The sequence below is a fragment of the Pteronotus mesoamericanus genome, unplaced genomic scaffold (genome assembly GCF_021234165.1).
Source record: "Pteronotus mesoamericanus isolate MK-2021 breed Mesoamerican mustached bat unplaced genomic scaffold, CSHL_Meso_final scaffold_408, whole genome shotgun sequence".
Lineage (NCBI taxonomy): Eukaryota > Metazoa > Chordata > Mammalia > Chiroptera > Mormoopidae > Pteronotus > Pteronotus mesoamericanus.
Window position 1 is genome coordinate 831,385 of NW_026555315.1, and position 27,137 is coordinate 858,521.

Sequence of the window (27,137 nt, forward strand, 5' to 3'; positions counted from 1 at the left end):
GCGTCCTGGGCTCAGGCTCCGGAGGGGTCATCAGTAAGCAGGACCTGGTCCCGGGGAACGCCCCCACCTGTGTGTCCGAGGTCTGTCCAGAACAAGCAGAACCATTGCTAATAAAGCGAGAACGGTTTGCAGCACAGCGATGTAACCTGGCAGCCGGGAGAGGGGCCTGGAGTGCGCATGCGTGCACAGTGACGCCTTCGCTGCCCTGGGCAGCGGGGGTGGTAGGCGCCGTTGAGTGAGCATGGGTGCTGTGTGGCTGTCACGTTCAAACTGAGCGAGCGGAGCAAGGAATCTGCATCCAGTTTTGCATTAAAGCTTGAACACGCCTCAGCAGAAGCTCTTCCAATGGTTCAGAAGGCCGCCGATGTGGGCAACTGGTGATCGGCAGCTTCATCACACGTCCACTCACGCGTCACATCTCGTGCAGAATTTTTTTGCGAAGCACCAAGCACCCAGGTGACTCAGTCCCCCAACAGCCTAGATGTGGTGCCCTGGGACTTCTGGCTTTTCCCGAAACTAAACTCACCTTTGAAACGGAAGAGACTTCAGACCCTCGATGAGATTCAGGAACATACGACGGGACAGCTGATGGCGACTGGGGGAGCTGGGTGAGGCCCCAGGTGCCTGCTTTGAAGGGGCCTGAGGCGTCATTGTCCTGTGTGCTATGTTCTGTGTGTCTTGTATCTTCACTAAATGTCTATTTTTCATATTGTGTGGCTAGATACCTTCTGGAAAGACCTCATGTAACAGATTCCCACACTCATCCCATTGCCCAGCAAACAACGGGATGTGCAGGTGGGCTCCTAGCCCAAGTGAAGTCCAAGTCCTCAGGGCCACTTCCTGAAAGAACCATGGGGACCCAGGCGTTCTCTGTAGGGACAGCCTCCAATCTCAGAGGGGACAGAGCCAGACCCCTTCCCCAGGGTAGAACCTCTGTCCAGGGTGACCATTGCAGCCCCCGTCCCAATGGAGGGGGGTGGGCATGGGGGAAACCTGGTTCCCTGAAGCTGGGAGGTGCCAGAGTAACGGTCCCTGGAACCGGGATCAGCTGGGGCAGGAGGCACATGAGTCAGCACCAGCCCTCGCTCAGCTGTGTCCCGTGACCTTTTCACCGGGCTAGTTCCTACTGGCACCTGATGGGATCTCGTCAGTGCCAGGCAGGCACCAACGAGACTCAGCGTGCACAGCAGACCCACCCCCCGGCACAGAGCTGGCAGTCCCCGGCCAGGCGGGTCCCAGGGGCCAGAGCAACCCCAGGGGCGCAGCCCCAACACCTGCCAAGACACTTCTTTATGGGCCAGCTGTGGTCGCGGTGTTGGGGGAGTTGGGTGTGGCGGGCCAGGACCCCCATCAGGAGGCCCAGGATCTGCCCAGCACCTTCAGCAATTGGCCTGTGAGGTCGGGTGCAGGGCACCAGGACGACACCACCAAGCGCTGCCCTAGCCCTGCACACTGGAGGTGGGACTGCTCACTAGATGGCCCCTGATGTGCTGGGCCACCCAGAAACACCAGGAGGAAGCAGAGGACCCCGTCGCCCCAGCTTTGTCCCTGGGAACGCTGGACAAGGGCCTGTGAGCCTGCAGGACCGGCCTGCCCCTGAGCCCCGCCCACCTCCTCCCTGCCCTGCCCCGCCCCCAGGAGGCAGCCGGGCAGCAGGCCACACCCCCTCTGGAGGGAAGGTACACCCACAGATCTGGGGCTGAGAATCATTAACCCGGTGAGGTGGTGTGGCCAGGCCTGGTTTGGAGTCTCTCTGGGTCAGGGAACCCACAGGGGGGGAGGGACGCCTGGCTGGGGAGGGGGAGAGAGGCTGGACACACCCACAGGGAGCTGTCCCACCCAGAGGCAGCATTTCTGGACACACAGTGCTCCCTTGGGGTCCCCCAGAGCTGATCTTGCATGTCATTCTTCCAACGGGGCCACAGGGGTGGGGCAGCAGGACGTGGGGGCCCCTGGGGACATGGGTGCTCAACACCGTGCAGCCTCGTTCCCTCCTGCTCTCAGCCCCAAGTCCCAGCGTCTTCCTGCTCAGAGCCGGGGTTGGGGGAGGGGATCCAATGCCTCTGGAGGAAGCCCAGGGTCCTCAGAGCAAGGTCCCAGGGCTGCCCTCACTGGCGGCGGGCGGTGGCCATGGCCACCGCCCTCACCTCACCTGGCTCCTAGGGCCAGGCCTGTGTCCTTCTCTCTAAGGGAGGTCTGCCGCTGACTAACGGACGCAGGGCCGCCTGGGGCACGGGCTCACCTGGGGCGGGGCTGCCCCAGGGCGGCCAGCGCCGCACACCCAGCTCCCGAGTGAAGATCTGGCACAGCTGCACAGCAGCTGCCACCCGGCAGGCGGGACGGGTGCTGGCGCACCCCCGACGACCCTCTGCAGTCCCTCGCCTATCCCGCCGCCCAGACACAGCACTGCACACACGGCCCGAACCATGTATTTTCTCAGCGGCCACCAGGGGGCGCACGGGAGCTGGGGGCACGTTCCAGAGTCCGCCGGGGTGCTCACAGGCAGCAGCTGCCCCCTCCCACCCCCGTAGGTCCATGCCTGTCCCGGAACCAGGCTGCCCTGAGGTGATGGTGTGGAGGTCTGCTCCGAGGTGCCTGCCAGCTGAGCCTGGGTGCTCAGTGGAGCGGGCGGGGCCTCGCCTGGGTCCCAGGGACCCCAGTCCACAAGTCCTCGGCGCTGGCCTACTCCAGGACCACGGTGCCGCCCACCGCCTCCAGGGCCGCCTTGATCTTCTCCGCCTCTGCCTTGGCCACGTTTGCTTTGATTTCCTGGGGCAGCGACTCTACCAGCTTCTTTGCCTGCCAGGGAGCAAAGTCAGACTCCAGGCCTGGGCACGTGCACCAGCCCGGCCTGGGAGGGGCTGCCCGGAACTCACCTGCACGAGGTTTATGCCCTGGACGTAGTTCTTGATTTCCTTGATCAGCTTCACTTTATCTACAGGCTTCGCCTCTGTCAGGCGGACGGTGAAATGCGTCTGTTCTTTTTGTTTGGGGACGTATTCTTCTACCACCTGCGGGGGGGGGGGGGCCGTGGGCGGCCAGGTGAAAAGGGTGGGTGGGGGACTGGCGCCTTTGCCCCTGGGCTGCCCGCCCCATGACCCCAAAGGCAAGGCCCTGCAGAGCCCAGGGCTCCCGCAGGGGCCGGGCTGGGCCCACGCCCCCACCTCAGTCGCTCCTGGGTCAGACCGGGCCTCCCCACCAGGAACCGTCCCGGCTCCCCGAGGCTGCTCCGAAAGCGCCTCCCTTCCCAGCCCCAACACTTGTCCCTGAAAAGCTGTCCCTTAAAAGACAAAGCAGAGCGACAGCAGAAGGGATTTGTGGTCAAGTAACGTTAGAGAAACGCAGCGCCACTCCATCCTCGGCCGAGCCCGAGGCCGTGTCTGCGACCAGGCAGGCCGACAGCCAGCCGAGCCCCGCCTGCACCAGGTGGCCAGCCGCGGACAGGCAGCAGGGGCTGACGGAGCTCTGAAGTTGGAGCAGGCTGGGGTAGGAGGCCACTGCCCACGCCCCGTCTGCTGCGAATGGCTCCGGCCGCCTGGGTTTTCAGAGCTGGGCTGGGACGTGCCGAGGAGGACAGACCAGAGACCCGCCTTCACTTCAGGGACAGGAGACACACATGTGACAGCACGTTAACTATTACTAAGACTGCCCAGGGGTACACGAGTGATTGTGTTATTATTCCTATTTGTGGATAATTTGAGATTTGCAAAAAAAAAAAAAAAATTTAGTACGTGGCTCCCCGTCAGCTGCTTTCCTCGCAGACACTCAAACCCGCCGGCGCCCAGAGCAGGGGCAGCCCAGCGCCGCCACCCCCCGTGGTCCTGGCCCCGCCTCCCGGCTGTAGCACGCGGGGGGGGGGGGGGGCGCCTCGCTCTCCCTCAGCTCCTCCCGGCTCCTCTCAGGAGCCACCTGCTGCCCTGGGCGGGTGGCCCACATGGTTGTAGCGTCGTCCAGTACTCCAAAAGGTTGAGGGTTCGGTCCCTGGGTGGGACACGTATGGGAGACAACCGACCGATGTTTCCCTCTCTCTCTCTGTCCGTGTCCCTCTAAAAATCAACACACCAACCCTTGGGCGAGGGTCAGCTGCTCATTATGGCCTTCCCTGAACTCGTAACCTTCACCCTCTTTCCCCACACCATTCATTATGTCTCCGTATTCCACGCAGTTGCTTTCTGTCTCTTTCCTTTCACCGGGCTCATGGTCTGTCTCCCTCTGCTAGAAACGCAGTCTCCCACGGGCAGGGGTCCGCACAGCCTCGGCAGGGAGGCGGCCCGGGAGCTGACCAGGGCCGCAGGCAGGGGTGCGCACGGGTCTACGGGGGGTGTCGGCTGGCGCAGGACTGAGATGAGGGACAAGGCGACAAGTCTGGCCACACGGTGTGAGGGAGCATGGGGACAGGCCACTAGAGAAACGTGTTTTTCTGCATGGGACGCTGCCCGGGCTCACCTCGGGGGCCGCAGCCGCAGGGGCAGGGCCGGGCACCATGCCGCCCATCGGCATGAGCCCCACGTCCTGGATCTTCAAGGTTTTCTGCAAGGACAGAGAGCGGTCTCAGAGGCTGGCCGTCACGCCCAAGGACACGCAGGGACGAGGCTGGGACACCCCTGCACTCGGGGAGCATTTTCCACAACTGAGCAAACCCCCCAAGTACCCCGGGAATAAGGCTCATGCCCCGGAGTCACTGCCCAGGCCAGGTCGGTACCTTCAGGAGCTCGTTGAGGTCCGAGATCTCCAGGAGCGTGAGGCTGGCAATGTCCTGGACCAGCTGCTGGATCTTGGGTGGATATTCCTTGGGGGCATTATCTAGGGGTGCACCGGCGAGGGCCTCCCCCCTTCGATGGCTGCTGCATCTCATTAGCCGAACGGTGCAGACGCGGGGCACCTGTTGTCTAAACCCCAAACAGAGTCGTCAGCCACGCACGTGTGGGCGACACAGTCTAGGCAGGAAGATGCAGCGGGCTCAGGTTTAGCCCCTTGGTCCCAACCCAGGGTTCTCAGACTCGAGGGTCCACTGTACGCTCTTCAAGAACCTTAGGCACCCACATGATTACTATTGCAAAGCTCTGCCCGCGACGCCAGCTTCCTGGTTTGAATGAGCCGCAGCAGCAGCTCACGGGGGTAATGCGATACCATCAACGCGCTGGCTGCACAAAGCCCTGCAGAACCTGGGTCCCTTGACGGCGGAACGCCGACTGCACGGAAGGGAGTCCTACCGCGTCACTGAGCTTCCGAGGAAACTGAGGCCCAGAGAAAGGCCGGAACCCGTCCAAGGTCACCTGAGGCCACCGCGGCACTCTCCACGGCCCGCGCGGTTAGGGGTCGGCACGCGGTGGTCCTCACGCCCCCTATTCCCTGCTGGGATGCGCCGAGTTTCTGTGGCCTCTCGTCCGCCGCCCCGACCCGAACCGTCTGTGGCCGGCCGAGGGCCCCCACTCTGCCCGCCCGGCCCTCGGCAGCCCGCGGTACCTGGCGAAACGGAGCGCGGCGCCCCGAAGCCCGAGACACGGCCCCCACAGGGGGAGAGCGGCCGCCGGCAGCATCGCTCCACGGGCGGGAAGGTCACACGCGGCTCCCGGCGGGAGGGACGCTCTAGCCGCCGGGGCCGCCGAGTTTACGCGCTGGAGAGGACGCTCTAGCCGTACCTCGCGCTGGTTTCCTCTCGCTCGCCGAGATTACCCACAAGGCGGCGGGCCGCGCAGGCGCACAGCCTTGCCGGAGGCGGTGGCCGGGTTGCTGGGGCCCGTCGCTGCCCGACTCAGGTCGTCTGTGCGTGGGGCAATGGCCAGTGAAGGTCGAAGCTAGGCGCCAGGCTCCGTCCGAGTCGGGGGGCGGGCCTGGTCCGTATAGAACAGCGCAGGGACCCTGTCGCAGCCTCGTGTCCCCTAACCGTGGTCACCCAGCGCTCCCCGTCCCCGGTGCCCTCGGCCAGGCTGCTCCGCCGCCGCAACGGCAGCCTCCCCCATCAGCACGGGAGGGACCACGTTTTGTGCTTCGATCCAGGCCGCTCCGGGAGCAAGGCTGCCTCCTTCTGCGGCACCGAGCGCGCGTCCTGGGCAGCGGGGCTCGGGCCTCTACGCAGTGTTTGCCGAGAGTTGTGATTGAGGCCGTAAAGGGCCGAGTGACGGGCACCTGGGCGGGAGGGCTGCCAGGTCCCGGGGTGGAGTGTCTGTAAGCTCCGTCTCCAGACACCCTCACCCTCGGCGGTCCTGCCCGCCTCTTGGTCAAGCTCCCAAACTCCCGGCCGAGGGGTGTGCCACTCAGCCCGCCGCAGCGTTGCCCCGAGGGTCTTGGGCCCCCGCTCTTCGTGCGCGACAAGCAGGAGTAGGGCAGGTGATCCTCCTGTCCCAACCGACCCCGCCGCCGCAGGTGACTTCCTAGGAGCGGGTGCTGGAGCAGCCCGACCTGGCGGTAGACAGAAGGCAGGGCTGCCCCTGCCGTTACCCTGGCTTTGCCTTTGACCTGAGCCTAGGTAGTATCTGTACCTATTAAACTAGTGCATGCCTTCCTGGAAGAACTCGAGTTGGAGTCCCTAAGAGGTCTGCGTGCTGACGGTGGCCTTCTGAGCTCTGGATGCAAGGGGCCATGAGTCTGGCATTTATGCTCATTCCCTTCCAGGCTACAAGTGGCATTGCCGATCAACGGGAGACCAAACCCTGCAGGCCTGTCCCAGGACTGGGGCAGAGCAATGCCCCGCGGGCCTGCCCGTGGAGCTGGCCCAGGCAGGCGGCAGGTCGACTGCAGGGATGCGCGCCCTGTCCTGCCAAGGCCCATCCCGAGCTGGCTCCCTGCCCTCCACCTTCCTCTGAGCAGACACTGGGTCATGGTTGAAGAGATTTTATTATCACTGTTCATTCCATCTACTGGGGTCACTGGATGAGATGACAGGGCAGCTCAGGAGCAGAGAGACTGGAGGCAAGCCCCCACCCCTCCCCTGGGGGCCAGGGGCTCCCCTGCCATCGGCTAGGGCCGCACTAGAGGGCCCTGGGGGGGGCCTCCAGGGCAGGGGGAGCTGCCTGTCCAAGAGGATGCTACCATCCCCCTGCGCCCGCGGCCCAGACGTGGGGAAGGAAGTCAGAGACAGGAGGAGACCAACTAGGGGACGGGACAGCGAGGGGCCCGGGGGGCCGAGCCGGCGGGGGAGGACGGGAAGAGGGCCGGAGAGTGGGAGAGGCGACGTGCTAGTCAGGGGTGGCAGCGGTCTCAAGCGTAGTGTTGTCCTGGGTGCGAGCCAGCCAGGTCAGTCGAAGGAGATGAGCTGGGCCTCGCTGCCCTGCACCTGGGACCCCTGCGCAGGGGGCTGCTGGGCGACGGGCGGCGGCTGCTGCGCAGGGCCACCAGGGGGCGCCATCTGGGGGGGCAGGGGCCATTGGTCCTCCGCCCCCAGCCCCAGGCCCACCCTCCAGTGGCTTCCTTAGAACCCTCAGCCTGCCTCCTGCACTCAGTCCCGTTGGCCCAGCCCAGGGTGCCGGAGGGAGCCCCCCAGCCTGCCGTGGGCTCCCTGGGGACTTCACGCCCCAGCAGGGGCCGAAGCCCAGGCTTCCTGACCGTGCCCTCGGAGTGGAGCTTCCCAGTCAGCACGGGGTTTGCTCCCTTTGGGTCACTGCGTGCGTCTAGGCACTGCCTGCTCTCCACTGGATGGCCCCTGCTGAGGGCCCGGGGCCCCAGGGCGGGGGCCCTGGAAGAGGCTCACCTGCTGGTACATGGGCTGCTGCCCCGAGATGTAGGGCTGCTGAGGGGGCGGCAGAGGTGCGTCCTGGCTGGGGAGGGTGGTCATGAGATTCTGCAGAGGAGGAAAGGGACCCCAGCACTGAGACGGGCCCTGCAGCCAGACGGAGCAGGAGTTTCCGGCCTGGACCCCCCGCCCGTGGCCCCGGGAACCGCCCGGCGGGGATGCCGCCCACGCCGCACCTGCATGCTGTAGGGCTGGTAGCCCACGGGCACTGCCTGGCTCCCCAGGTAGCCCACGCTGCCAGGCTGCGGGGGCTGGGCGATGGCTGGGAGGCTCTGCGGGGCCTGGGAGGCCACGGGCTGTGGAGGGAAGGTGTGTGGCTGTGACTGATGGCGGGGCACCTCAGAGGGGCGCGGGGGCGCGGGGGCGCGGCCTCGCCCACCTACCTGATAGCCCTGGGCGGGGGTGGGCTGGTAGGAGGAGTAGGCAGGGCTGGCGCTGGGCCCCGCCGGGCCCCGGGGTGCGGCCTGTGCGCCGGCAGCCCCTGCCGGGTACATGTAGGCGCTCACCATGCTGGGGTCTGGAGAGGGAGGGAGAGCCTGAGACCCGGGGTCACGGGCGCCTCTGTCTGCCTTTTTGTGGTGAATTTTGGAACTAAGTTCACGTTTCACATTCTCACCGACAGAAAATAAATGAAATCAAAGGGATGGGAGAGAACCTCTAACGATGAAGGAAATAAGAAGGAGCCCGCTGTGTTCCGACCCGGTAGAGGGCGCCACAGGGGTGGGGGACGGTGCAGCCCGAGACTCGCGGAGGCAGAGCCAGGACTCGGGCTGACAGAGAGACACCGGCCTCTCCCAGCGGCCGGGGCTGGCACTGCCGAAACCACTCTCTGAATTCTGGGACCTGACAGGCAGCAGCGCAGAGCGGGGAGGGCATGACTGGCACGGGGGGAGAGGACGCCCGAGCCCCGGCCTGGAAGGCGGCGGAGTGAACGCGCTGCCCTGTCTGCCGTCAAGACGGGTGAGGGGTGTGCACGGAGCAAACATAAAACGGTAACATTCGGGGGACCTGCTCTGTAAATCTGTTACGCCAAAATAAAGACGAAAAAGGGGCCCTGGCTGAGTGGGCTGAGCGCCAGCCCATGAACCGAGAGGTCACCAGTTCGATTCCCAGTCAGGGCACAGGCCTGGCTTGCCGGCCAGGTCCCCAGCAGGGGGCGTGTGAGAGGCAACAGATCATGTCTCTCTCACACATCGGTGTTTCTCTCTTCTCTCTCCAAAAGTAAATTAACAAAATCTTAAAAAAAAAAAAACAACAACCCGTCTGGGGCTCATCCTGGCTGGTCAGCCCGCCCGCCCGCCCGCCCGCCCGGTTACCTGCTCCGGCCCCCGGCACGCTGGGATAGGGGCTGCCCCCGGCGGCGGCCGGCTGGCTCATGTACACGGTGTGCATGGGGGAGCCCTCCACCGAGCCTGCTGGGCTGAAAGTCCCTGGGAAGCTCGTGGGGCCCGAGGGCTGGTACAGCACACCGCCCGTGGCGGGCACGGCCTGGAGCTGGGGGCACAGAGAGGGCTGTCAGGACGGCCCCCAGCAGCCCCGGGCTGGGCCGGCGGGAATGGGACACGCGGGACACATGCCTGGGCGTAGGGCAGGGAGAAGGCGGGCATCTGGGCGCGCATCTGGATGGTCTGCTTCTGCTGCTCCAGGCGCAGCTGCCGCTCCTTCTCCTGCTCCTGCAGGCGCTGGATGGCCAGCTGCCTCTGCACCTCCAGGTACTCCTGCGGGCCACCGGGCAGCGGTCAGCACCGGCCGCAGCCCGCCCGGCCAGCCGGCCGCCCGCCCGCTGCCCGCCTGCCGCCACACCTGCTTCTTCTGCCGCATGATCTCCAGCTTCTGGGCCAGCTGGATCTGGCGCTGGCGCTCCGCCTCCTCGGCCGCCCGGCGCAGCTTCTCACGGTGCTCCTCCCGCAAGGCGCTGAGCGCCCCCCGGGCGTCGCGGATCTGCGCCAGCTTGTCCTGCAGCCCCTCGTAGTACACTGTGGGGGGCAGAGTGGGGCCTTGGCATCGCTGGACACGATGCCAGCTTGTTGACAGGGCGTGGCTGGCACGGGGGCTGGGGCCTCTCCCTTCAGCGGGCCGTTCTCCACCACTGGGGCCACCCCGTCCCCTGGAGCCCGAGAAGCCATGGCCCCTGGGGCAGCCCCGGCCCAGGAACCTGCCCACCGTCCACAGCCCACAGCCACCGGCCAGCGCGGGAGACCCTCCCACCACGCTGGCTGGGACGCGGGGCCAGCGGGGCCCGGGCCGGGAGGGACGCACGCCTGCGCTCGTCCAGCCGGTTGAGCAGCTCCAGCAGCTGGGGGTGCATGCCGTTGATGGACTGGAAGAGCGACAGCACGGCCGAGTCGTTGGTGATGCTGCGGCCGCGCACGTGGTTGCTCTTCATGCGGTTGACGAAGGTGCTAACGGCGTTCTGCAGGGCCTTCAGGAGCTGCACGTGGCTCTCCTCCGACTCCCCGTTCTGGAGCTGCTGCTGGCGGCACGTGGGGGGGCCGCCGGTCAGGGGCAGCCCCCCGCCCCCGCCCCCGCCCCACAGCGGAGGAGCCCGGCCTGGAGAGGCACAGGTGCGCCCCCCGATGGTGATGCAGGCCTGCCTCCCCGCAAGGGCCCTGGGTCCTGCTTTTCTTAAGATTCTATGTGTTCATTTTTAGAGAGAGAGAAGGGAGAAGAAAGAGAGGTAGAGAAACACTGATGAGCTGCCTCTCGTGCACCCCCAGCCAGGGACCAGGCCCACAACCAAGGCATGTGCCCCAACCGGGAATTGAACTGGTGACCTCCCAGTTTGCGGGATGATGCCCAGCCCACAGAGCCATGCTGGCCAGGGCAGCCCTGGCTTCTTACTCCAATGGCCAACAAAGCCCTGAGGCCTCAGGACAGACTGAGCTGGGGGCTCTGGGCTTGGTCTGTCTAGGGGAGGCAGTGAGCGGCGGAGCCCACCTCCAGGAGGTCGCTGGGCAACCGGCGCTAGCCGGGAGCCTGGGGCTCTGTGCGCCACAGGCTGCTTCCCTGGCCAGAGAAGGGAGCTTACCTCACTAAAGGGGCCGCTGGAGGAAGGGATGGGCTGCGGGTCTGTCTCCGGGAGGGGCGTCTGGAAGAGACCAGAGGGCGAGTGGGGCTGGCCTGTCCTTGTGTCCCCTCCCCCACAGGGCATGCGTCCCGGGCCAGAAGCGCAGAGAGCGGGCCCTCACCTCAACGACGTTCGTGGGGGCCGCGTGTGCCTCCCCCGGTTGGGTGGCTGGCTCTGCCAGGGGCGCGGGTGCGGACGGTGTGGGGCTCTTCCGCGCCTCTTCCTGCTTCTTTTCCCAGTAGTTCCGGTTCAGGTACCGGGCGAGCTGCGCGGGCAACAAGAGGTCATCCCGAGGACCAGGGAGCAGCAAAGACAAGCCCCGCGTGTGAGGGACTCACCTCGGGGTCCATGTCCTCAGCTAGAGGTGCTGATGAGTTCTGGGGAGACACGGGAGGGTCCGAGGGGGTCACAGGCCACACACCCCAGCCCCTCCACAGCTGTCGCTCAGCAGACCCGACGGCACAGCAGTGGCGGGGACCCTGGAGCCTGACGGGGCCCTTCGGACTCCACGACCGCTGACCAGGTGCTGGGGGCCCTGGCCCCCCTCCCAGTAACAGCGCAGGCGGTCCCCCTCGGGTGGGGGCAGGGCTGTTCTCAACCCGTCACCAGCCGGCCCCACCCCTCCCGTCAGTCACAGAGGCGCTGGGCCGTTCCCAAGAACGCAACTCCCGTCGCGGCCTCAGGTGCGGCCAGTCAGGGACAGCCACCCGTGGCTCCAGGGCTGTGAAGGAGACGGGGCTCTCACGAGCGGGGTCGCCTGGCCAGGGAGCCACGAGCCAGTAGGGGGCGGTGAGGCCACGGGGCACGGTGCCGTCCTTCCCGGGGCAGCAGTCCAAGCCAGTGTGGCTGGGCCGCGGGGGCTCACCACAGGCGAAGAATACAGGCTGCTGGCGGGAGGCGCCGACGAGGCCACGGGTGTGGGCTCCGCCTTGGGGTACGCGGTGTATGTGGACTTCTGTCTCTGCGGAGGACCGAGGAGCGTGTCCCGCAAGGAGCACGTGGCACCAAACATCCCGGGGCGCCTCCCCGCACCCACAGACTGGCTGGAGCCTCGGGCCTCCCCGCCGGCCGCTCACCATCCTCTCCTTCTCCTCGGCCTCCGACTGCGACAGGGCCAGGGCCAGCTGCAGCTCCTCCTCCTCCTGCAGGGCCGTCTCGTCCCTCTTGGGGGGCAGCTGGGGGCGAACAGGCGGGGTGAGCAGGGCCCGGGGAGCCGCGCCGGGGAGAGGCCTGGGGCCGGGCCGTACCTGGGACTGCTGCGACAGAGGGCTGGTCAGGTACTCGGCGGGCAGCTCCGTCGTGGCGGGGGCCTTGCCTTCCGCTTTCCTGAGGAGACAGGTCCCTGGAGGAGGAGCACTGCGCCCGGCCCCCCAAAGGCCTCCAGGGCGCTGCCTGGGCCTCCCTCCAACGTCACCACTGAGTGCCGACAGCAGTTCCCTGGGCCCCACTCAGGAGAAAAACGGAACCCCCGAGCCAGCTGCTCCTGCTGGGCTGAGGGACCCCAGGCGAACCACCAGGCCGGAGCCACAGGCCCGTCTCCTGGATCCGCCTGGCCAGGTGGCAGGTTCCACGGGAAGGGAGCTTCCCAGTGCAGTGGCCGCAGGCACCTCACGGAGGGACAGGCCGCCCTGGCCGACGCTGGGACAGGCGGGGGGACAGACGGCAGCGCAAGCCTCTGCACTGACTGCGCGGACACAGCTTCCCAACGGGGGTCCCGCCGGACCTGACCGAGGGCCCCGCTGCGAGGGCCCGGACGCTTCAGAAACGTCCTCATCAGGACACATGGGACCGCGCAGCAGATGAGGGCCCAGGAGCCAGGTGGGCCCCGAGGACAGAGCTGCCACCCACGTCCCTGGGGCTCGGCGCAAACAGCACGGCAGCAGAGGACATGCGCTGACGTCAGTGTCCGCCCGGCCACCCTGCTGGGGCTCCGAACAGAGCGTCCTCTCCTGCGCACACACGGAGGCTCAGTGCCCGCCGCATGGGAGCACACGCACTGGCGGGAGCACACGCACTGGCGGGAGCACACGCGAGTGCCAGCCCCGAGGGGCCAGGCGGAGGGGGCGCCCCTCCCCGCGGCGAGCCGGCGGCACCTTCGTGGAATTGGCACTTCCCAACGACGACATTTAAAGGCAGATGAGCCCCGGCAGCGGCTGGCAGGCCCCGGGCCCTGGGCCGGCTCTGCCGTGAGGCCAGGGCGCGGCTGAGGTGGGAGCGTGGGCAGGGCCCGAGCGCAGAGCGAGCGGGGCCGCAGGGACTCACTTGTTGAGCTGCTCGTAGCAGGGCTCGCACACGCGCACCTCCTTCTCGATGCCGAACTTGGGGATGGTGGAGCACCTGGAGGAGCACTTGCCGCAGAAGATCTGGCCGCAGGCCCGGCAGTGGTGCTGCGACAGGGGGCGGGGGAGGCGGCTGTGTGGCGGGCCAGTGGCCCTCGCCCCGACCCGCCCAGCGCTGCCCCCCGGAGTGGGCGGGCCGGCCTCGCGGGCCGGGCGGAAGGCGCCCCAGGGGAACGGAGGGCTGGGGAATGGGGTGCAGGCCCAGGGCATCGGCTGCAGCCACCGCTCCGGGGAAAAGACATTAATTACAATGAAAGGTTCCCCAAAAGCGTGTGTGAACTGTGCTGCACGGGGGCCTGGAGAGTCTGCTGACGCCCATGGCCGGCCAGGCCGTCCGTGGGAAGACAGACACCAGCTTCAGGGTCCGAGCCGGACAGGCTGAGTCAGCTGAGGGGACGTGGCTGAGGGGTGTCCGCTGAGGCAGCGCGACCGGAGCCCCAGCCCTGAGCCCAGTGTTCCCGGCCCCGGGGAGCGTGTGCTTTGCTCAACGGCATGAACTGTCAGACACCAGACCCTCGGCGGCCACGAGGGAAAGGACCACGCGTGGCTGCGCTGGCAGCGAGCGCAGGGCCCCCCACCAGCGGCATACTCACCTTGCGGGTCACCACCCCGAACTGCACCCTGCAGCGGTGGCACTCCTCGGCGTCCACCCAGTCGGGGGCCTGGGGGGAGGCAGGGTCAGGGCCCCACAGTCCCGCCCGCGCTCCCTGCTCCCCGCTCCCCACTCCCCGCAGAGGCCAGGCCCAGGCAGCGCAGACCCGGGGCAGGAGGCCCCTTCCGGGGAGTCTCCTGTCTCAGGCTCAAGAGCAAGATGCCCAGGGCCAGGGCAGGTCAGTGCTCACTCCCCTGCAGAGCCCACCAGCCCACGGCGCCCTGAACTGCGCTCCCATCTCAGCCTCCCACTCCACCTGGCAGCGCCGGGTGCCTCCCCTGGGAGGCAGATGGCGGCCGTCCGCCCCCAGCAGGCCTGGCCCCGGAGCCCACCAGCTCCCCAAAAGCCGCGCTGCCCCCACCCCAGCTCGAGACTCACTCTCTCCGCAGCAAACATGGCGTCGCTCTCCTTGAACTCTGGGAAGACGTGTCCTGGGGAAAGGAGGCTGCAGTTGCCACCGGGGTCGCTCTGGTGTGTGAGGCCCCCCAGTCTCCCCTGCCCCCACCCGTCTGCCCTGACACCCTCAGGTCTCAGCATCTGCCTCCCCAAATCGACCTCCAAGAGGCACAGCCAGCAGGCCACTCCACACCCAGGGGTCCCCACGGGCTGCCGGTCCTGGGCCGGAGCAGAGCCAAGACCTCGCAGGCCTCCCCGGGTCCCCCGCCGGGCTCCTGGCCCCACACTCTGGCCAGTCACATTCCCCAGTCTCTCAGAGTCAGGGTCCCCACAGTCTTGTGGAGGCACGGACCCCTTGGGCGTCCTATACGGCTTTGGACACTCTTCCCAGGACAGCGAGCGTGGGCCCACTGCCAGTATCCGGGGTCCAAGGGACCGAGAGCCTGAGCCAGCCCACAGACGTGGACAGGACCCTCGTCACACCGTCCCCACACAGACCTGCCCACGCCACGGCCCCGGTCATGCTCCGTGCCTCCTCTTCAGGGCTGGGGGACCGGGACGAGCCCTTCTCCCCTGCTGCCTGGCAGGCGGGGCACCAGCAGACCCTCGGAGTGTGGCCTGACTGCGGCCCTCCCTGCCACACCCACAGTGCTCCATGGCCAGTGCCCCAGCAGGAGGGAGGCAGAGGGGTCCTTAAACCACACACCTCGGCCATCAGGCCTGGGCCTGGGACCGCCCGGGGACTTCCACTGCCCTCAGAGCGGCGGCTGCGCCCCTGCCCTAGCAACACCCTGTCCGCTCGGCCCCGGGGCGCCTGCACCTGCGTCCCCTGCAGGACACTGGGCCCAGGCCCCCACTCACTGTTCACTCTCATGCTCAGGTTCCCCCCTCAACTCACCCCAAACCAGCCCCCCAGACAGAGACCTTCACGTCCCCGCTAGGGCCCCTCGCTCCCAGAAACAAGCCCCTGTGCGCGCTTCCCCTGTGTGTGCTGTGCTGCAGGGCGCCATCCCTGCCCCAGTGGGGCGTGAGGTGGGACAGCCGGGGCTGGGGTGCCCAGAGCCGGGCTGGCCGGCTGCCCGTGCCCACCGCGGGTCACGCAGTGAGGGGCCGTCCCCGGCCCGCCCAGCGCAAACGCAGCCCCCGGCCCTGCCAACTCACCCTCCACCTTCATGATCTGGTAGGTGTCCTGGACCACCTTGTACTTGGGCTCGTTCCGGAAGGCGTGGGCCCAGGCCTGGATCAGGTACAGGATCTTGTTCCGGACGTTGACTTCCACCTGCCTCTGCAGAGGAGGGAGGGAGGGCGTGAGGGGCCGCAGGAGGAGCAGGTGCCCCGGGCCAGCCTCAGCGCGACGGAGCTGCCTGGCACAACCCTGCTCCTCAGGGCAGAGGTGCGGCGGGGCCCCCGGGTGGGGCACAGGGCCACAGACAGCTCTCCCCAGGCCCAGGCCTCCTTCAAGGAGCCCCGGCCCCTTGCACGAGCCCCTGGCACCTGCCCGCCCACCCGGGGCTTGCACCGCAACCCCAGCGAGGCAGGACCCCTGAGCAACCGCTCTCCGAGCCCTGGAGCCAGGGACGCAGGCCTGCACTTCTGCGCCCCCAACCAGGCTGGGAGCCCCTCAGTCTGCACCCACTCTGGCCCTGCCTGAGTCCGGCTCCCTCCTTGCAGTCACGGCCACTCCAGGGACGTCCCCACACACAGAGCCGCCCCTTCCACCTGCTCAGAGCGCAGCCGGGCCTCCCTGCAGAGCCCTCTGGGGGGCCGCCTGCACGCGGCACTCAGAGGCCGGCAGAACAAGAAAGCCGCTTCACGGGGATGCCAACAACAGCTCAGTGCTGGGCCTCTGGGTCTTTCCTATGACCTGTGCCCCCTTGACAACCCCCACCCACCGCCCTCCTAGGGGAGCTCAGACCACAGGCCGCGGGACGGGGCAATCTGCCGACACAGGGAGCAGGCAGCTTCCGACGGCTCCCGCTCCTCCCACAGGCCGGGCAGGGCCTGGCCGAGGCCACAGCAAGCCTCGGGGCACCCAGCTCTCGGCTCAGGGCCCAGGGGGGCTCTCGGCCCACGGGCCCACGGGCTTCCAGGACAGCGGGCCTGGCCCACTGGCGGCAGCAAGACGTGCCGGGGCTGTGCTCCTCGGCAGCCGCCCGGGCCACCTCCCCTCCAGCGGCACCCGCGTCCTCGGAGGGGGGCGGCCCCGCCCTGCTCCGCCTCACACAGCCTCCGGTGTCACTGCCCACCTCACAATCCCCGCAGGAGCGGCGCAGGCCCGGGAGGCCACAGGCAGGGGCCACTCAGGACCACGCTTTGGGCTCAGGAGGACTTCTGCCTTCGGCCCCGGAGGGCATGCGGCCCAGTCCCCGGCGCGTCCTCAGCTCCCCACCGCACAAGCACGCCGGGCTTGCGTGCCTCCCGCTCGGAGCCTTCCCGCTGCTCCGGCGGCAGGCCCAGCTCCCCAGGCCTCTGCCCACACGCCACTCCTTCTGCCACCTTCTCTGGCACTCAGAGAGTGCGCCCTGCCTTTCCAGGCCGAGCCCCCAGCCCTGCCCCCAGGAGGCCCTCCCTGCCCCGGAGGCAAAGGCGGCTCCTGCGCCCAGACGCCCAGACGTCACCAGGCTGGGATTGGCGCACAGGGACCACCTGCGCGCACCCTCCTGGCCCCTGCACCTGGCACTGTTCCTGCCACCGGTGCCAGCAGAGACCCAGGAAAGCAGAGGCCTGAGGCAGGGCAGGGGCACCCCTGCCCACCCGGACCCACTGCACCCCATCGAGCACCCACCTTCAGCAGCTCCTTCAGCTCCTCCATGGTCTGCTTGTTGGCCACCTCGTCATGGACCGTCTGGCCACAGTTCTTCACCACGGACTCCATGACCTGCGGACCCCAAGGCAGGGAAAGGTCGGGCGGCTGGTCAGGGCGGGGCCCCCCCAGGCCCCATGGCCACCTGAGGCAGGCGGCCGCCGGCGCCGCTGGGCTCCTCCTCGCTCCCGCGCTGCCACCGAGGACAGAGGCTGTAGTCGCCCTCCCTGCCCCGAGTGTGTCAGCCTCAGGCGGGGCAGCGGAGGCCGGGCTCCTGCCCAGCTCTGTAAGGGCAGTGCACGGCTGCCCTCCCACCCGGCGCCCACCCTGCTGGCTGCGTGCAGGCGTGTGGGCAGGGCTGCGGGGGCCACTGCTCTGTGTCATCCTGACCGCTGGGGCCGGGATCCTCGAGAGGATTGGAGCGTGGGGTCTATTCACCTCCAGGGCATACAAGGCCACGTGTGGGTTCTTGTCGTTGACTTTCTTCTTGATGGAACTCACGGCATACTTTGCCCTGAAAGGAAAGGGCGTTGGTAGAAGCAGTGAGACAGGAAAAAAGAAAACAGCCTCGGGAACCAAGACGAGAAAAGCCCAGCTGCCATCGGACCCCAGCTGCACAGGGTCCTCTGACTTCCTCCAGATCTCAGAAACCCCAGCACGCGGACCACGCAGCAGCTGTCCCAGCTCGCGGGCTGGGAGGGCCACAGGGCACAAGTGTCCCCCTCACTTACTGCGTGTCCCCCTCACTTACTGCGTGTCCCCCTGGCGGATCAGGTCACAGATCTGCAGGATGGACTCCCAGTCGGTCTCCAGCAGAAGCTGGCTGGTCGCTTTGTCTAAGGCAGAAACACACCATTGTGGGGGCTCACCCTGCTGCTCCGCTAGGGGTCCCCAGCTTAGCAGCAGAAAGGAGGGGCCGTCTCCTTCCCACACTGAACATTTGAGCCCAATGGAAAGCCCCGTGAAGATCCTCCTGACGCAGAGAGAGTCACAACTGCTGTCCTGACCTAACGAGGCAAATAGCTTGAAAAACGACGACAGAGAAACCCTGTGGTGCGTTCGTCACACGCCAGACGCTTCGCTTCTCTGGCGGCCTCACGACCTAGGTCCTGTCCATCCTCATCCTCCTGCAGACAAACTGAGGCAGAGAGGCGCGGGCGCTGCCCGGAGTCGCACAGCAAGCTGGGGCCAGAGTCAGGACTCGGCGCGGTGCAGCGGCCTCTCGGCAGGGAAACCCGCCACCTTGTCCCTCAGGGTCCCCGGTGTTCGGAAGTTTGACCTAGTTGGGTAGATGTCCGCTGGGATGAGGCTTCGGAGATGCAGCATGGACTCCTGTCCTCTCCCTCCTGTGTCCTCTGCGGCTCATCAGGGCCGACCTCCAGAGACCCTCAACTGACACCTGACTCTCCATCGCGGCTGCCTAAGGCCAGCGGGCCTGAGGCGCAGCGGCCCTGCCGGCCTGGTCTTCCCTGGAGACTACAAATAACCTAAGAGGCCTGTCCACTGTCAGTACTGATCTGGAGGTAATTCCTGGAATGATCTCAGAGAGGCTGAATCACCCCTGGTGACTGGGTTCCTCAGCCCAGCCCTTCCAAAAGCAAGAACGACGTGTCATCTGAGGCTGCCTTCCGAAGCACTCGCTAGGAAAAAGGCGGCTGGGCTGGGCTGGGCTGACCACTGCAGTGCCCAGAGCCCCTGTCCGAAGACAGGGCTCACGCTGTTCCACTGGAGGGAGGGGCGCGTGCCCAGTAACATTCCTTCCTAAAATCTGTGACCTCCTGCAGGCTCAAAAGGATCAGCCATAAACTCCGACAGAAAACGCCTCCCGGAACCACGGGCGCGTCCCTGGTCCCCCGAGAAGCAGTCCTCAAAAGAGCGTGACAGGTCCCAGGGAGACGTCCTCCCTTTGGGGGTGCCAGTGTTTGGGTCAGAAGCCCCAAGCCCCACGCATCCTCGGTGTTTTTGGTGGGGGGAGGGGAAAGGGCGTCTTCAGAGCTTTTACTATTCGATCGAGTCGCCCATCGCCGTGACTCAGGACTTTGGGCCCGCTAGGGCAGAAGCCCGTGGTCAGTTCCCGGGGACCTGCCGGCTTCGGGCCCGGCGCCTCCGCGGACCCTCACCCGCCCCGGCCAGCGCCCGCGCCCAGCACTGCCGAGCCCCGCTCGCGGCGAACCCGCCCAGGACCCCGGTCGCGCGGCGGCCATTCGGCTCCACTCCGGGGCTGCGGGCCGGCCGCGAGGGGCGGGGGCCGCGTTACCTAGGAGACGCTCGAAGGTGCCGCTGCCGCGCCCCATGGCGACCCGAGTCCGACCCGACGCCGCGGCCTCCTCCGCTGCGAGGCAGCGCGCCCCCGACTTCCGCTTCCGCCTTCTCCACGGGCACGCGCACGCCCCGTCCAACTTGGAGCCTCCAGGAGGCGGCTTTCCGCTAGCCTCAGACACTGTGCGCCGATTGGACTGCGCCTGACAGAGTGAGAACCGAAGACCAATGAGAATTCAGGAGGCCATTCTTACCCAATGATAACGGAGTGGGGGCGGGCCTTGACCATCAAGGGGGCGGAGCTACGGGTGCCGAGCGGCGCGAGGATTTGGGATGTGTCTCCTGTTGGGGGCTACCGGCGTGGGGAAGTCGCTGTTGGTGAAACGACTGCAGACTATCCTTACGTGTCGGGCGAGGGGAACTGGAGAGACGGGGGGCGGCCGGGGTGCGGTTGTTGGGGACCTGGAGTGAACGGGGTTAGGGGACGAGGGATGCTCACGGGGCGGTCGGGAACGGGTTCACTTTGGTGGCTGGGGCGGGGAGCCTGTTGGGGTTAGGGGAGACCCGGGGCGGGGTCCGGCCGCCGCCCGCCCTCTTCTGCCTCGCTTGGGGTCCTTGACCGCCCCGCACAGCTGAGCTCTCAGGATGGGAAGGGAGACCTGGGCGATCCTCCTCCGACGCGGCCCACGGTAGGCGGCCGCCTCCCACGGGTTAGGTGGCAACGGCACCTCGCCGTTTGCCAAGTGTTTTGGGTTCTTAGGCGGAAACTGGAATCCAGCGGACAGATGCATTAAATACAACCCAGGGAAGCGAATAGGGTTGTCACGGGAAGGAGCTGGTCCCGCGGGGACACAACCGCCCCTCCACACACTGTTCGATCACTGTCGCTGGTCGCCCCGCCTCCGCCCCGGCTGAATCCCATGCTGGGCGTTGATTGGCCACAGCCGACCGGGAGGGGGAGGGCCCGGGACGCCTGAAGAACTCTCCGTTGTGGGTTCTGCTTTAGGGCCCAGGACCTCAAAAGGGGGGCCTGTGGGGGTTTCGGTCGCCGGGTGAAGGGCAGAGCACGTTGCTGTTCAGGAGTCCCAGTGGCAAAAAGCTCCTGGTGGCTGTCTCTGCCTCCTGTGTTTTCCCACAGGTGGGCACCGACCTCACTGACATCACGGTCCACAGAAAGATCACCATCCGGGAGCTCGGGGGGTGCATGGGCCCCATCTGGTCCAGTTACTATGGAAACTGCCGATCTCTCCTGGTGAGTCACCTTTGAACTCTTTTTAGCGAAGCACATCCGGCAGCGGTATTTGTCTAGTCCGCAGCCTGACATTGTATAGGATGGAGTTCGGTTTTCCGGGGGACGTGTGAGTCCAGGGAGCAGGGCCCCTGCTACCACTTCCTCCTGGGAACTCAGCCTGACCCCTGGCGCTCCCACCCCGCCCCGGAAGGCTCACGAGGGCAGTCGCTGCCTGCTGTCCGCCCTCTCCCTTGTGACTGTGTGTTCCTTGTGACTGTGTGTTCCTTGTGACTGTGTACGCCTGAATTCCACATCCCTTGGGTTTGTCTCATCCTGGCAAGTCCTGTGCCCCAAATTTTGGGACCCTTCCTGGGAGACTGAGGGCCACATGAGGAGAGACTTCTGAGTAGGTGGAAACTAGCGACACCTGGTCGCTCTCATACCCCTTGTTTCCTTCTGCTCCTGCCTGCCCCCAGAGCCCTGTGTTTCGAAGTCCTTTAGCTGTTCCTGGTCAGGTCTGTGGCGCCCAGGGGAGGAGATGGGGCCGGGGTTGCCGCCGTCACAGAGTGGCCCTGAGCCTTTCTCCCTTCTCCCCAGTTCATGATAGACGCCTCCAACCCCACCCAGCTCTCCGCCTCCTGCGTGCAGCTCCTGGGGCTCCTTTCTGCAGAGCCACTGGCAGAGGCGTCGGTCCTGATTCTCTTCAATAAGACGTACGGGCCCACAGGCTGAAAGGGGGCGCAGGGGATGCCGGAGTGTGGCTGGGGGTGGGGCTCCTTAGGGCGGGCAGGGGGTTGGAGTGGGCCTGTGGGGCTCACTGACACAGAGCCCCTTTTGCTCCAGCGACCTGCCCTGTTACATGACCATAGAAGAGATGAAGTCGCTAACCAGGCTCCCAGACATCATTGCTTGTGCCAAGCAGGACATCACTGTGGCAGAGGTCAGCGCTCGCACTGGCACTGGTTTGGCAGGGGTGCTGCGCTGGCTCCAGGGCACCCACGGAGGCAGCAGGTGACCCCGGGGCGGAGAGGGCGTGGCACAGCCCAGCGGGGAGGCGGCAGAGGACGGCCCAGCTCCGCGCCGGGCGTCCGTGCGGAGCTGCAGTGCTGGGCAGAGGCACCCAGGTTACGAGCATCCCGGCGCCGGGTGCCACAATGGAGGCCGTGGGGCTGGGAGAGTGGGCCCGCCTGCCAGGCCTCGGGCCCTCCTTCCACTTCAGCGCGGGAGCCGGCGGCCCGGAGAGCACTGTGATTGGCAGGTGTGTTCTCGGGCGCCCGCAACAAATTACCGCAGGCTGACTTCAAACAGCCTGACGCTCTAGTCACAGTCCTGGAGGCCACAAGTCTGAAGTCCAGGTGTCGGCAGGGATGGACCCTCCTCCTGGAGGCTCTGAGGGAAGACCTGTTCTCTGCCCGTCTCCCGGCATCCAGCGGCTGTGGGTAATGGTCTTCTCTTGTAAGGACACTTGTCATTGGTCTTAGGGCCCACCCCAAATCCAGGGTGATCTTAAGATCTGTAACTACGTCTGCAAAGACCCATCTTCCAAAAAAGGTCACATTTGCATGTTCTGGTGGTTACAACTTGGATGTGCCTTTTGGGGGCCACTGTTCAGCCTCTTCTAACTGGGTGAGGAACCCCCGCCCGAGAGCAGTCTGAAGCGTCTGGCCTTGCAGTGCCTCCGGCTTTGCTGTGCACAGCCCGTGCCACCTCAGACACACCCCGTGGACCGTTTCTGCTTATGCTACCAAGCAGCCCCCGCGTGGATGACCTCCACCGCATCAGTGGGGTCCTTGTTGGTTTCAGCCAACCTGGGCCCCAAAGAAAGGGCTTTCAGACACCCCAACTTGAAGAGGATTTGAGCAAAGCCTGGTTAACAGCATCAAGTGCTAGAAAAACCCTCCTTAACCTGTCACTCCTCAGTTCTTCAGCTGGAGAGCAAAGACCCCAGAAAGGAGTGAGCACTCGGGACCAGCCCTGGGCGGCAGCGGGCCAGTCTGTTCCTGCAGACTTCCAAGTTAGGGGAAGCACTTTTTACATGTTCAAAAAGCGACCTAGAGCAACCAAATAGCAACTTAAACCCTGAAAAGACCTTAACTATCAAATTGGTACCATGACCAGAGAAAAGACTCTCTCAAGGTGACATTGGAACACGTTGGTCCGTCTTAGTGGGGGGACGAAAGCGACTGGAGGCGCCTCAAGCTTCGCTCTGCACTTCACGCGGCGCCCGTCACAGGCGAGCGATTTTGTGTGCGGTAGAGTAAGTTGTTACGTTTGTGAGCCATTTTCAGAGTAAAAGACACAAAGATAAACCAATTAAACTTTAATAGCAAAAAATCAACATAATCTATTTAAAGTTGTATTTGTTTCCAAGGCCTGTCCGCAGCAGCGGTCAGCAGGCAGTGCCAGCCTGGCTGCGGTGCGCACTTCCGGGACCCCGACCTTGGGCCCTGCATCCACACCCCACCTCCCCACTAGGGGGGCAGTGGAGCGTGACCGAGCCTGGGCCCGCGTCTCAGGGGGGCACCTCGGGTTTGGACACTCGCGACCTGAGGCTCAGATCGGTGTCAAAGACCAAGATCTCCCAGTGGCGAAGTACTGGGCAACTTAAGCTAACAATGAACCTCCAAAAACTAAACTAACCAAAACCCCCTGAAACTTACTGTAATGCCCTGTTAGGATCACTCGAGTCCCTACACTGACCTTACTCTCCTAGCAGCAGCCAAGGTAACTCTCCAAAGGTGGTTTCCCAGTGCAGAGTGCTTCTGGGGACTTAACAGTGGCACTGTGAGCAGGCGGCCTTGGTGCGGACCGGCCCCCACCCGGGCTCCCTCCTGCCTCCTGCTGTGCCGCTCCACGGAACCCAGGGGGGCCTGTGACGGGCTCACCCCGCCTAAGGAGTGCAGCTGGGGACAGGACTAGGGGGTGGGCCTGCACCCCTCAGCCTGGGCCGTGCGTTCAGGACGGGGGTGCGGGCGCTGCCAGGCTCGTGGCAGTGACGTCGGGTGGGACTGGCTGCCTCCGCCACAGGGGCCCAGGACAGATGGGCTCAGTCTGAGGCGTGGGCCTGGCGGGTGGTCGCGAGGGCGGTCTCCAGGGAGGGAAAGGAGAGCAGAGCCCGGAGCCCTGCCGGACAGGGAGCCGGTGCGCCAGGCCCTGGGGCCTAGGCTGCGTCCCGGGAAAGGACTGGTCTCTGGGCCCTGCCCGCTCTCCCCGAGGCCGGGCCGCGGCCCTGGTCTCTCGCCGTCACGGGCCCGTCTCTGGCTCCTTCTTGGGAGGGAGGCGGGCGGGCCGAGCACCCTGCCGCTCCTGCCGCAGCTTCTTCAGCGCCCTGTAGGCCTGCACGGCCCGCGCGCTCTCCTCCGCCAGGATCCGCTGCCGGGCCATCGAGGTCACCGGAGGTTGGGACACACCACCAGGGCTCAAAAGCATCCCCAGGATCAGCGATTTCTTGCCAGGCTGAGAATCACAGACACAGCACGTAGCACAGATTCAGGAAGAGAGAAGATCGAGAGCCTGGCCTGAGCGCAGTTGAGCCAGTGAGAATCAGTCACCGGTGACACGCGGGGAAGACCCCGCCCCGCCTACCTGGTTCCTGCTCGCGCTCACCCCGGGCTTGGCAGTCAGCTCGGGGGGCTGCAGGGCGACCTCGCCAAACTTCACCGTGTCTAGGGGAGCAGAGGGGCGCACCTGAGGCCCGCAGCCCGCAGCCCAGTCCCTGCACCTGAGCCGCTGCGTGCCCATCTGCTGACCAGGAGGCGACACAGGTGACCCCGGCCCCCGACCCCCACCCCGGCCCGGCACCTTGCAGCAGCTCCTGCTCCAGCCTGTCCGCTGCCTTTTCCTCTCTCCGCCGCCGGACTTTATCCAGCCGCCGCTTCTGGAACCTGGAGAGAAAGTGCGGTGCCACTCAGACCCCCAGCTCTTGCTTCACTGGGCTCGGGAGGCAGCGGAGGTCGCCCTGCCCTGGGGGGGACACCTGAGGCAGAGCCCAGGCGCTGTCTGCACGTCCCCAATCCTGCCACCACCCCACAGCCGCCCACCGGAGAGGGCTCTGAGCCCCACCGGCCGGCAGCTGTGTGAGGGAGCGGCCGCACCTCCTCTTCACAAAAGAGGAGCCGAGGCCAACAGGGTCACTGCTAAGGGCTCTCCGATCTCCAGACAAGGGAGGTGACGTTGGGAACGGGACCGCAGCCCACACCCAGGGAGGGGAGGTGGCATCCGCCGACCAGAAGGGGAGTCCCAGGGTTGTGTCAGGCTCCCACAGACACCGCCCCCCGTGACAGTCCCGATTTCCGCGGGGCAGGCGCGTCCCGGGTGGCCGCCAGGCCCTCCTGCGGGGCAGGGCTCCGCTTCCCTGCTGCAGCAGCCGGGCCGGGCCGCGGGCCCTGAGCTGCTCGGAGCCTGGAGCCCCTCGACGGCCAGAGGGGCGCAGCCACGGGGCTCGGCCCTCACAGCTCTGCGGGCCGGGGCCTGCCCGGGCCTCTGAGGTGACGAAATGCTGCTACACGAGACAGTCCGGGCCCCCAGCCCCGCTCACGCTTTCTTCCGCTCCGACTTCTCCTTGGGCGCCGCCTGCGCCTCGGGCCGCCGGTCGGCCCGGTTCTTGCTGAGGAAGAACACGTGCTGGGCCTCCTGCTCCATGCGCTGCACGTAGGCCGCGTCAGACTCCCCCTTCCTCTGCTTGAACTTGGGGACGGCGATGTCCGGGTCCACGCCCCGCGCCTCCTTCTCCAGCGTCCTTCTGAAGGCCGCCTGGGCTGAGGACAGGGAGACGGGGCATAGGGCCTGAGGGAGGGCGGCGCCATGACGGTCCCACGGTCATTCCCTCCCAAGGCCACAGGACAGAAGGCTCACGAGGGCGCAGCCCCACCGCCGTGGCCGAAGGGGCCCTAAGACGTGCATCTCAGGATACCCACAGCGACGAGGCCCACACAGCCCACGGGGACGTGCCGAAGACGCCACCACACCTCGGCTGAAACAGGAGGCAAGCTCAATGCCCACCCGTGGGTGACCGCTCAGGGAGTCCCGCGCCCATGGGGACGTGCCGCCCAGGTGCGGGGAGAGCCCAGCAGAGCCCCCCCAGGGGAGGGGGCAGGTCTGTGAAGTCCGCTGTGAGCGAAGACCCAGGACACTGGGTCGACCCACGTAGGACGCCACACGTGCGAGCGTATCGTTTACACAACCGGAACAAGGGCTCGATCGCCGAGCACGGCTCGGATGTGCGGTCTCCCCACAGGCCAGCGCACCTCCTCCCACCTGCCCTTCTGGTCTGTTTATTTCGCGAACCCTTGGTAGCCACATAACCCCCAACGAAGAGCCAGAGGTTTCAATGAAATTACCAAACAGCACTGCTGTAAAGTCAGCCCTGTGTTTGAGAAAACTTATACGTATCTACACGGAAGAGAAACACATCAGACTCCAGTCCCCAACACGTCCCAAGTGTCGCCTCCGGCACAGCCTGATGAGTGGGCACAGGCCTGGCCTTGGGGAGGGGCGGGGAGGGCCAGTTTGTCAGAGGAAGCCTCATCAGTTCCCCCTTAACCCCCAGAATCCACCCACTTCCATCCGCCACCCTCTTTGACTGGCAAGGGCCTCACTGGCGTGCCCTGGCCACACTCCCTCCCGCCCCTTTTACACAGGGATCTGTCCTTGAAATCAATCAGCACAGACCGACCCTTCTGATGGATCTCCCCCGACTGCTCTTGGGGAATCAGCGCTCCTTGCACCAGCCCAACGCTCCCTTGGAGCCTCATCTGAAACCACGCTGCCCGCGGCAGCTGCTGTGGCCCTGGACACTCGGGTCTTGGGTCAGTCCTCCCCGGGCTCCCGCACGCTCCCGACCACTGACACGCCGTTGGGTATCTGGGCAATTAAGCTTCATCGCCACCCACGGGAGCCCCCACGTTACCCTCTTTCTTCCTCTTCTTGTTACTGACGGGGTTTTTCATATCCTGGCGGCTCCTCATAATCTCTCGGAGCCGAAAAGGGATTTCCTGTTCATCCTGGTTGTTGGGCTTGCAATTCACGCTTTTCTTCTCTTTGCTAAGAAGGAGAACACGGGAGTGAGACGCGACCCAAGTCCAGCACAAGCAGAGTCACAGGAGCCGGAGCTGGGCCTAGAAGAGAAACTCCGCAGGCCGCCCGGCTGCGGTGGGGCACGCCGGCCACGGCAGCATCCTCGCCCGGAGGCTGCCCCTGGACCGCGCTCCCGCAGAACGCTCCGAGTGCCCCGGCGGGAGTCGCTCGGAGTCGCTCCCGGACCTCGTCGAGCATGGCAGAGAGGGCACCCCGGATGGTGGCAAGTGCCACAACACCGGAGACTCCGTCGCGCCTCCGCTCTCGGGCTGACCCTCCAGCGCGCCCACGGCACGTACTCGGCCGGCCGCGGAGCCCGGACGGGGTAGAGACGCGGACAGACTTCAGGGCGGTGAGACCCACCTGCGCGGCCTGGGCCGCGGCGCCGAGCGCTGCTTCCCCTGCAGCTGCTGCCGCCGTCCCTGCGGCCGTCCCGGGCCCCCAGGCCCCGCTGTCCCCCCGGGGACAGCCGCTCGGCGCCCGGCTCGCGCCATCCGCACGCGCCCCCGTCGGGAGAGAAGCCACTTCCTTCCTGGCACACGGTCCCACCCCTCGACCGCCACTTCCGCTGCCAGCGCGCAGC

At 66.3% G+C, this 27,137-nt stretch overlaps 4 protein-coding genes across 6 annotated transcripts; 1 reads left to right on the plus strand and 3 right to left on the minus strand.

Annotated features, from left to right (window-relative positions):
* Positions 1 to 2,419: 2,419 nt before the first annotated feature.
* On the minus strand, positions 2,420 to 5,644 carry MRPL12 (mitochondrial ribosomal protein L12). Its single transcript, XM_054593345.1, has 5 exons — positions 5,467 to 5,644; positions 4,703 to 4,889; positions 4,447 to 4,530; positions 2,877 to 3,011; positions 2,420 to 2,799 (listed from the first exon to the last, which is right to left on the minus strand). The coding sequence occupies exons 1-5, from the start codon at positions 5,538 to 5,540 to the stop codon at positions 2,683 to 2,685; spliced, it is 597 nt and encodes a 198-aa protein (XP_054449320.1). The 5' UTR covers positions 5,541 to 5,644; the 3' UTR covers positions 2,420 to 2,682.
* Positions 5,645 to 6,827: 1,183 nt separating this feature from the next.
* HGS (hepatocyte growth factor-regulated tyrosine kinase substrate) lies at positions 6,828 to 19,365 on the minus strand. 3 transcript variants are annotated; one of them, XM_054592984.1, is made up of 22 exons: positions 19,247 to 19,365; positions 17,741 to 17,825; positions 17,428 to 17,503; positions 16,972 to 17,064; positions 15,348 to 15,471; positions 14,169 to 14,221; positions 13,732 to 13,800; positions 13,062 to 13,186; positions 12,047 to 12,125; positions 11,876 to 11,974; positions 11,665 to 11,754; positions 11,138 to 11,176; positions 10,921 to 11,064; positions 10,761 to 10,820; positions 9,992 to 10,205; positions 9,536 to 9,708; positions 9,310 to 9,450; positions 9,049 to 9,226; positions 8,116 to 8,249; positions 7,909 to 8,028; positions 7,691 to 7,780; positions 6,828 to 7,348 (listed from the first exon to the last, which is right to left on the minus strand). In XM_054592984.1, the coding sequence occupies exons 1-22, from the start codon at positions 19,281 to 19,283 to the stop codon at positions 7,238 to 7,240; spliced, it is 2,334 nt and encodes a 777-aa protein (XP_054448959.1). In that variant the 5' UTR covers positions 19,284 to 19,365; the 3' UTR covers positions 6,828 to 7,237. The 3 variants fall into 3 exon arrangements, with proteins under 3 accessions (XP_054448959.1, XP_054448958.1, XP_054448957.1); XM_054592983.1 differs by having other exon boundaries at positions 9,992 to 10,202; positions 11,665 to 11,760; XM_054592982.1 differs by having other exon boundaries at positions 11,665 to 11,760.
* Positions 19,366 to 19,581: 216 nt separating this feature from the next.
* Positions 19,582 to 22,800, plus strand: ARL16 (ADP ribosylation factor like GTPase 16). The gene is made up of 5 exons (XM_054593368.1): positions 19,582 to 19,642; positions 19,879 to 19,937; positions 20,387 to 20,500; positions 21,077 to 21,192; positions 21,323 to 22,800. The coding sequence occupies exons 1-5, from the start codon at positions 19,582 to 19,584 to the stop codon at positions 21,492 to 21,494; spliced, it is 522 nt and encodes a 173-aa protein (XP_054449343.1). The 3' UTR covers positions 21,495 to 22,800.
* Positions 22,801 to 22,838: 38 nt separating this feature from the next.
* Positions 22,839 to 27,102, minus strand: CCDC137 (coiled-coil domain containing 137). The gene is made up of 6 exons (XM_054593327.1): positions 26,918 to 27,102; positions 26,388 to 26,521; positions 25,017 to 25,236; positions 24,281 to 24,363; positions 24,065 to 24,144; positions 22,839 to 23,935 (listed from the first exon to the last, which is right to left on the minus strand). The coding sequence occupies exons 1-6, from the start codon at positions 27,046 to 27,048 to the stop codon at positions 23,723 to 23,725; spliced, it is 861 nt and encodes a 286-aa protein (XP_054449302.1). The 5' UTR covers positions 27,049 to 27,102; the 3' UTR covers positions 22,839 to 23,722.
* Positions 27,103 to 27,137: the final 35 nt, after the last annotated feature.

Bases quoted from the DNA above. Each gene is read 5' to 3' on its own strand.
- MRPL12 (XM_054593345.1), bottom strand. From the start codon at position 5,540: ATGCTGCCGGCGGCCGCTCTCCCCCTGTGGGGGCCGTGTCTCGGGCTT. The intron at 4,890-5,466 runs GTACCGCGGGCT...TTTGGGGTTTAG, and splicing joins GCCGCGCTCCGTTTCGCCAG to ACAACAGGTGCCCCGCGTCT. The intron at 2,800-2,876 runs GTGAGTTCCGGG...GCTCCCTGGCAG, and splicing joins AGGGCATAAACCTCGTGCAG to GCAAAGAAGCTGGTAGAGTC.
- HGS (XM_054592982.1), bottom strand. From the start codon at position 19,283: ATGGGGCGCGGCAGCGGCACCTTCGAGCGTCTCCTAG. The intron at 12,126-13,061 runs GTGAGTCCCTGC...CTGTCTCCTCAG, and splicing joins TGCTACGAGCAGCTCAACAA to GAAAGCGGAAGGCAAGGCCC. The intron at 10,206-10,760 runs GTAAGCTCCCTT...ACGTGCCGCCAG, and splicing joins CCAGCGGCCCCTTTAGTGAG to CAGCAGCTCCAGAACGGGGA.
- ARL16 (XM_054593368.1), top strand. From the start codon at position 19,582: ATGTGTCTCCTGTTGGGGGCTACCGGCGTGGGGAAGTCGCTGTTGGTG. The intron at 19,938-20,386 runs GTAGGCGGCCGC...GTTTTCCCACAG, and splicing joins CTCCTCCGACGCGGCCCACG to GTGGGCACCGACCTCACTGA. The intron at 21,193-21,322 runs GTACGGGCCCAC...CTTTTGCTCCAG, and splicing joins CTGATTCTCTTCAATAAGAC to CGACCTGCCCTGTTACATGA.
- CCDC137 (XM_054593327.1), bottom strand. From the start codon at position 27,048: ATGGCGCGAGCCGGGCGCCGAGCGGCTGTCCCCGGGGGGACAGCGGGG. The intron at 25,237-26,387 runs GTAACGTGGGGG...CCCTGTCCTCAG, and splicing joins CAAGAAGAGGAAGAAAGAGG to CCCAGGCGGCCTTCAGAAGG. The intron at 24,145-24,280 runs GTGCCGGGCCGG...CTGCTCCCCTAG, and splicing joins GGAGCAGGAGCTGCTGCAAG to ACACGGTGAAGTTTGGCGAG.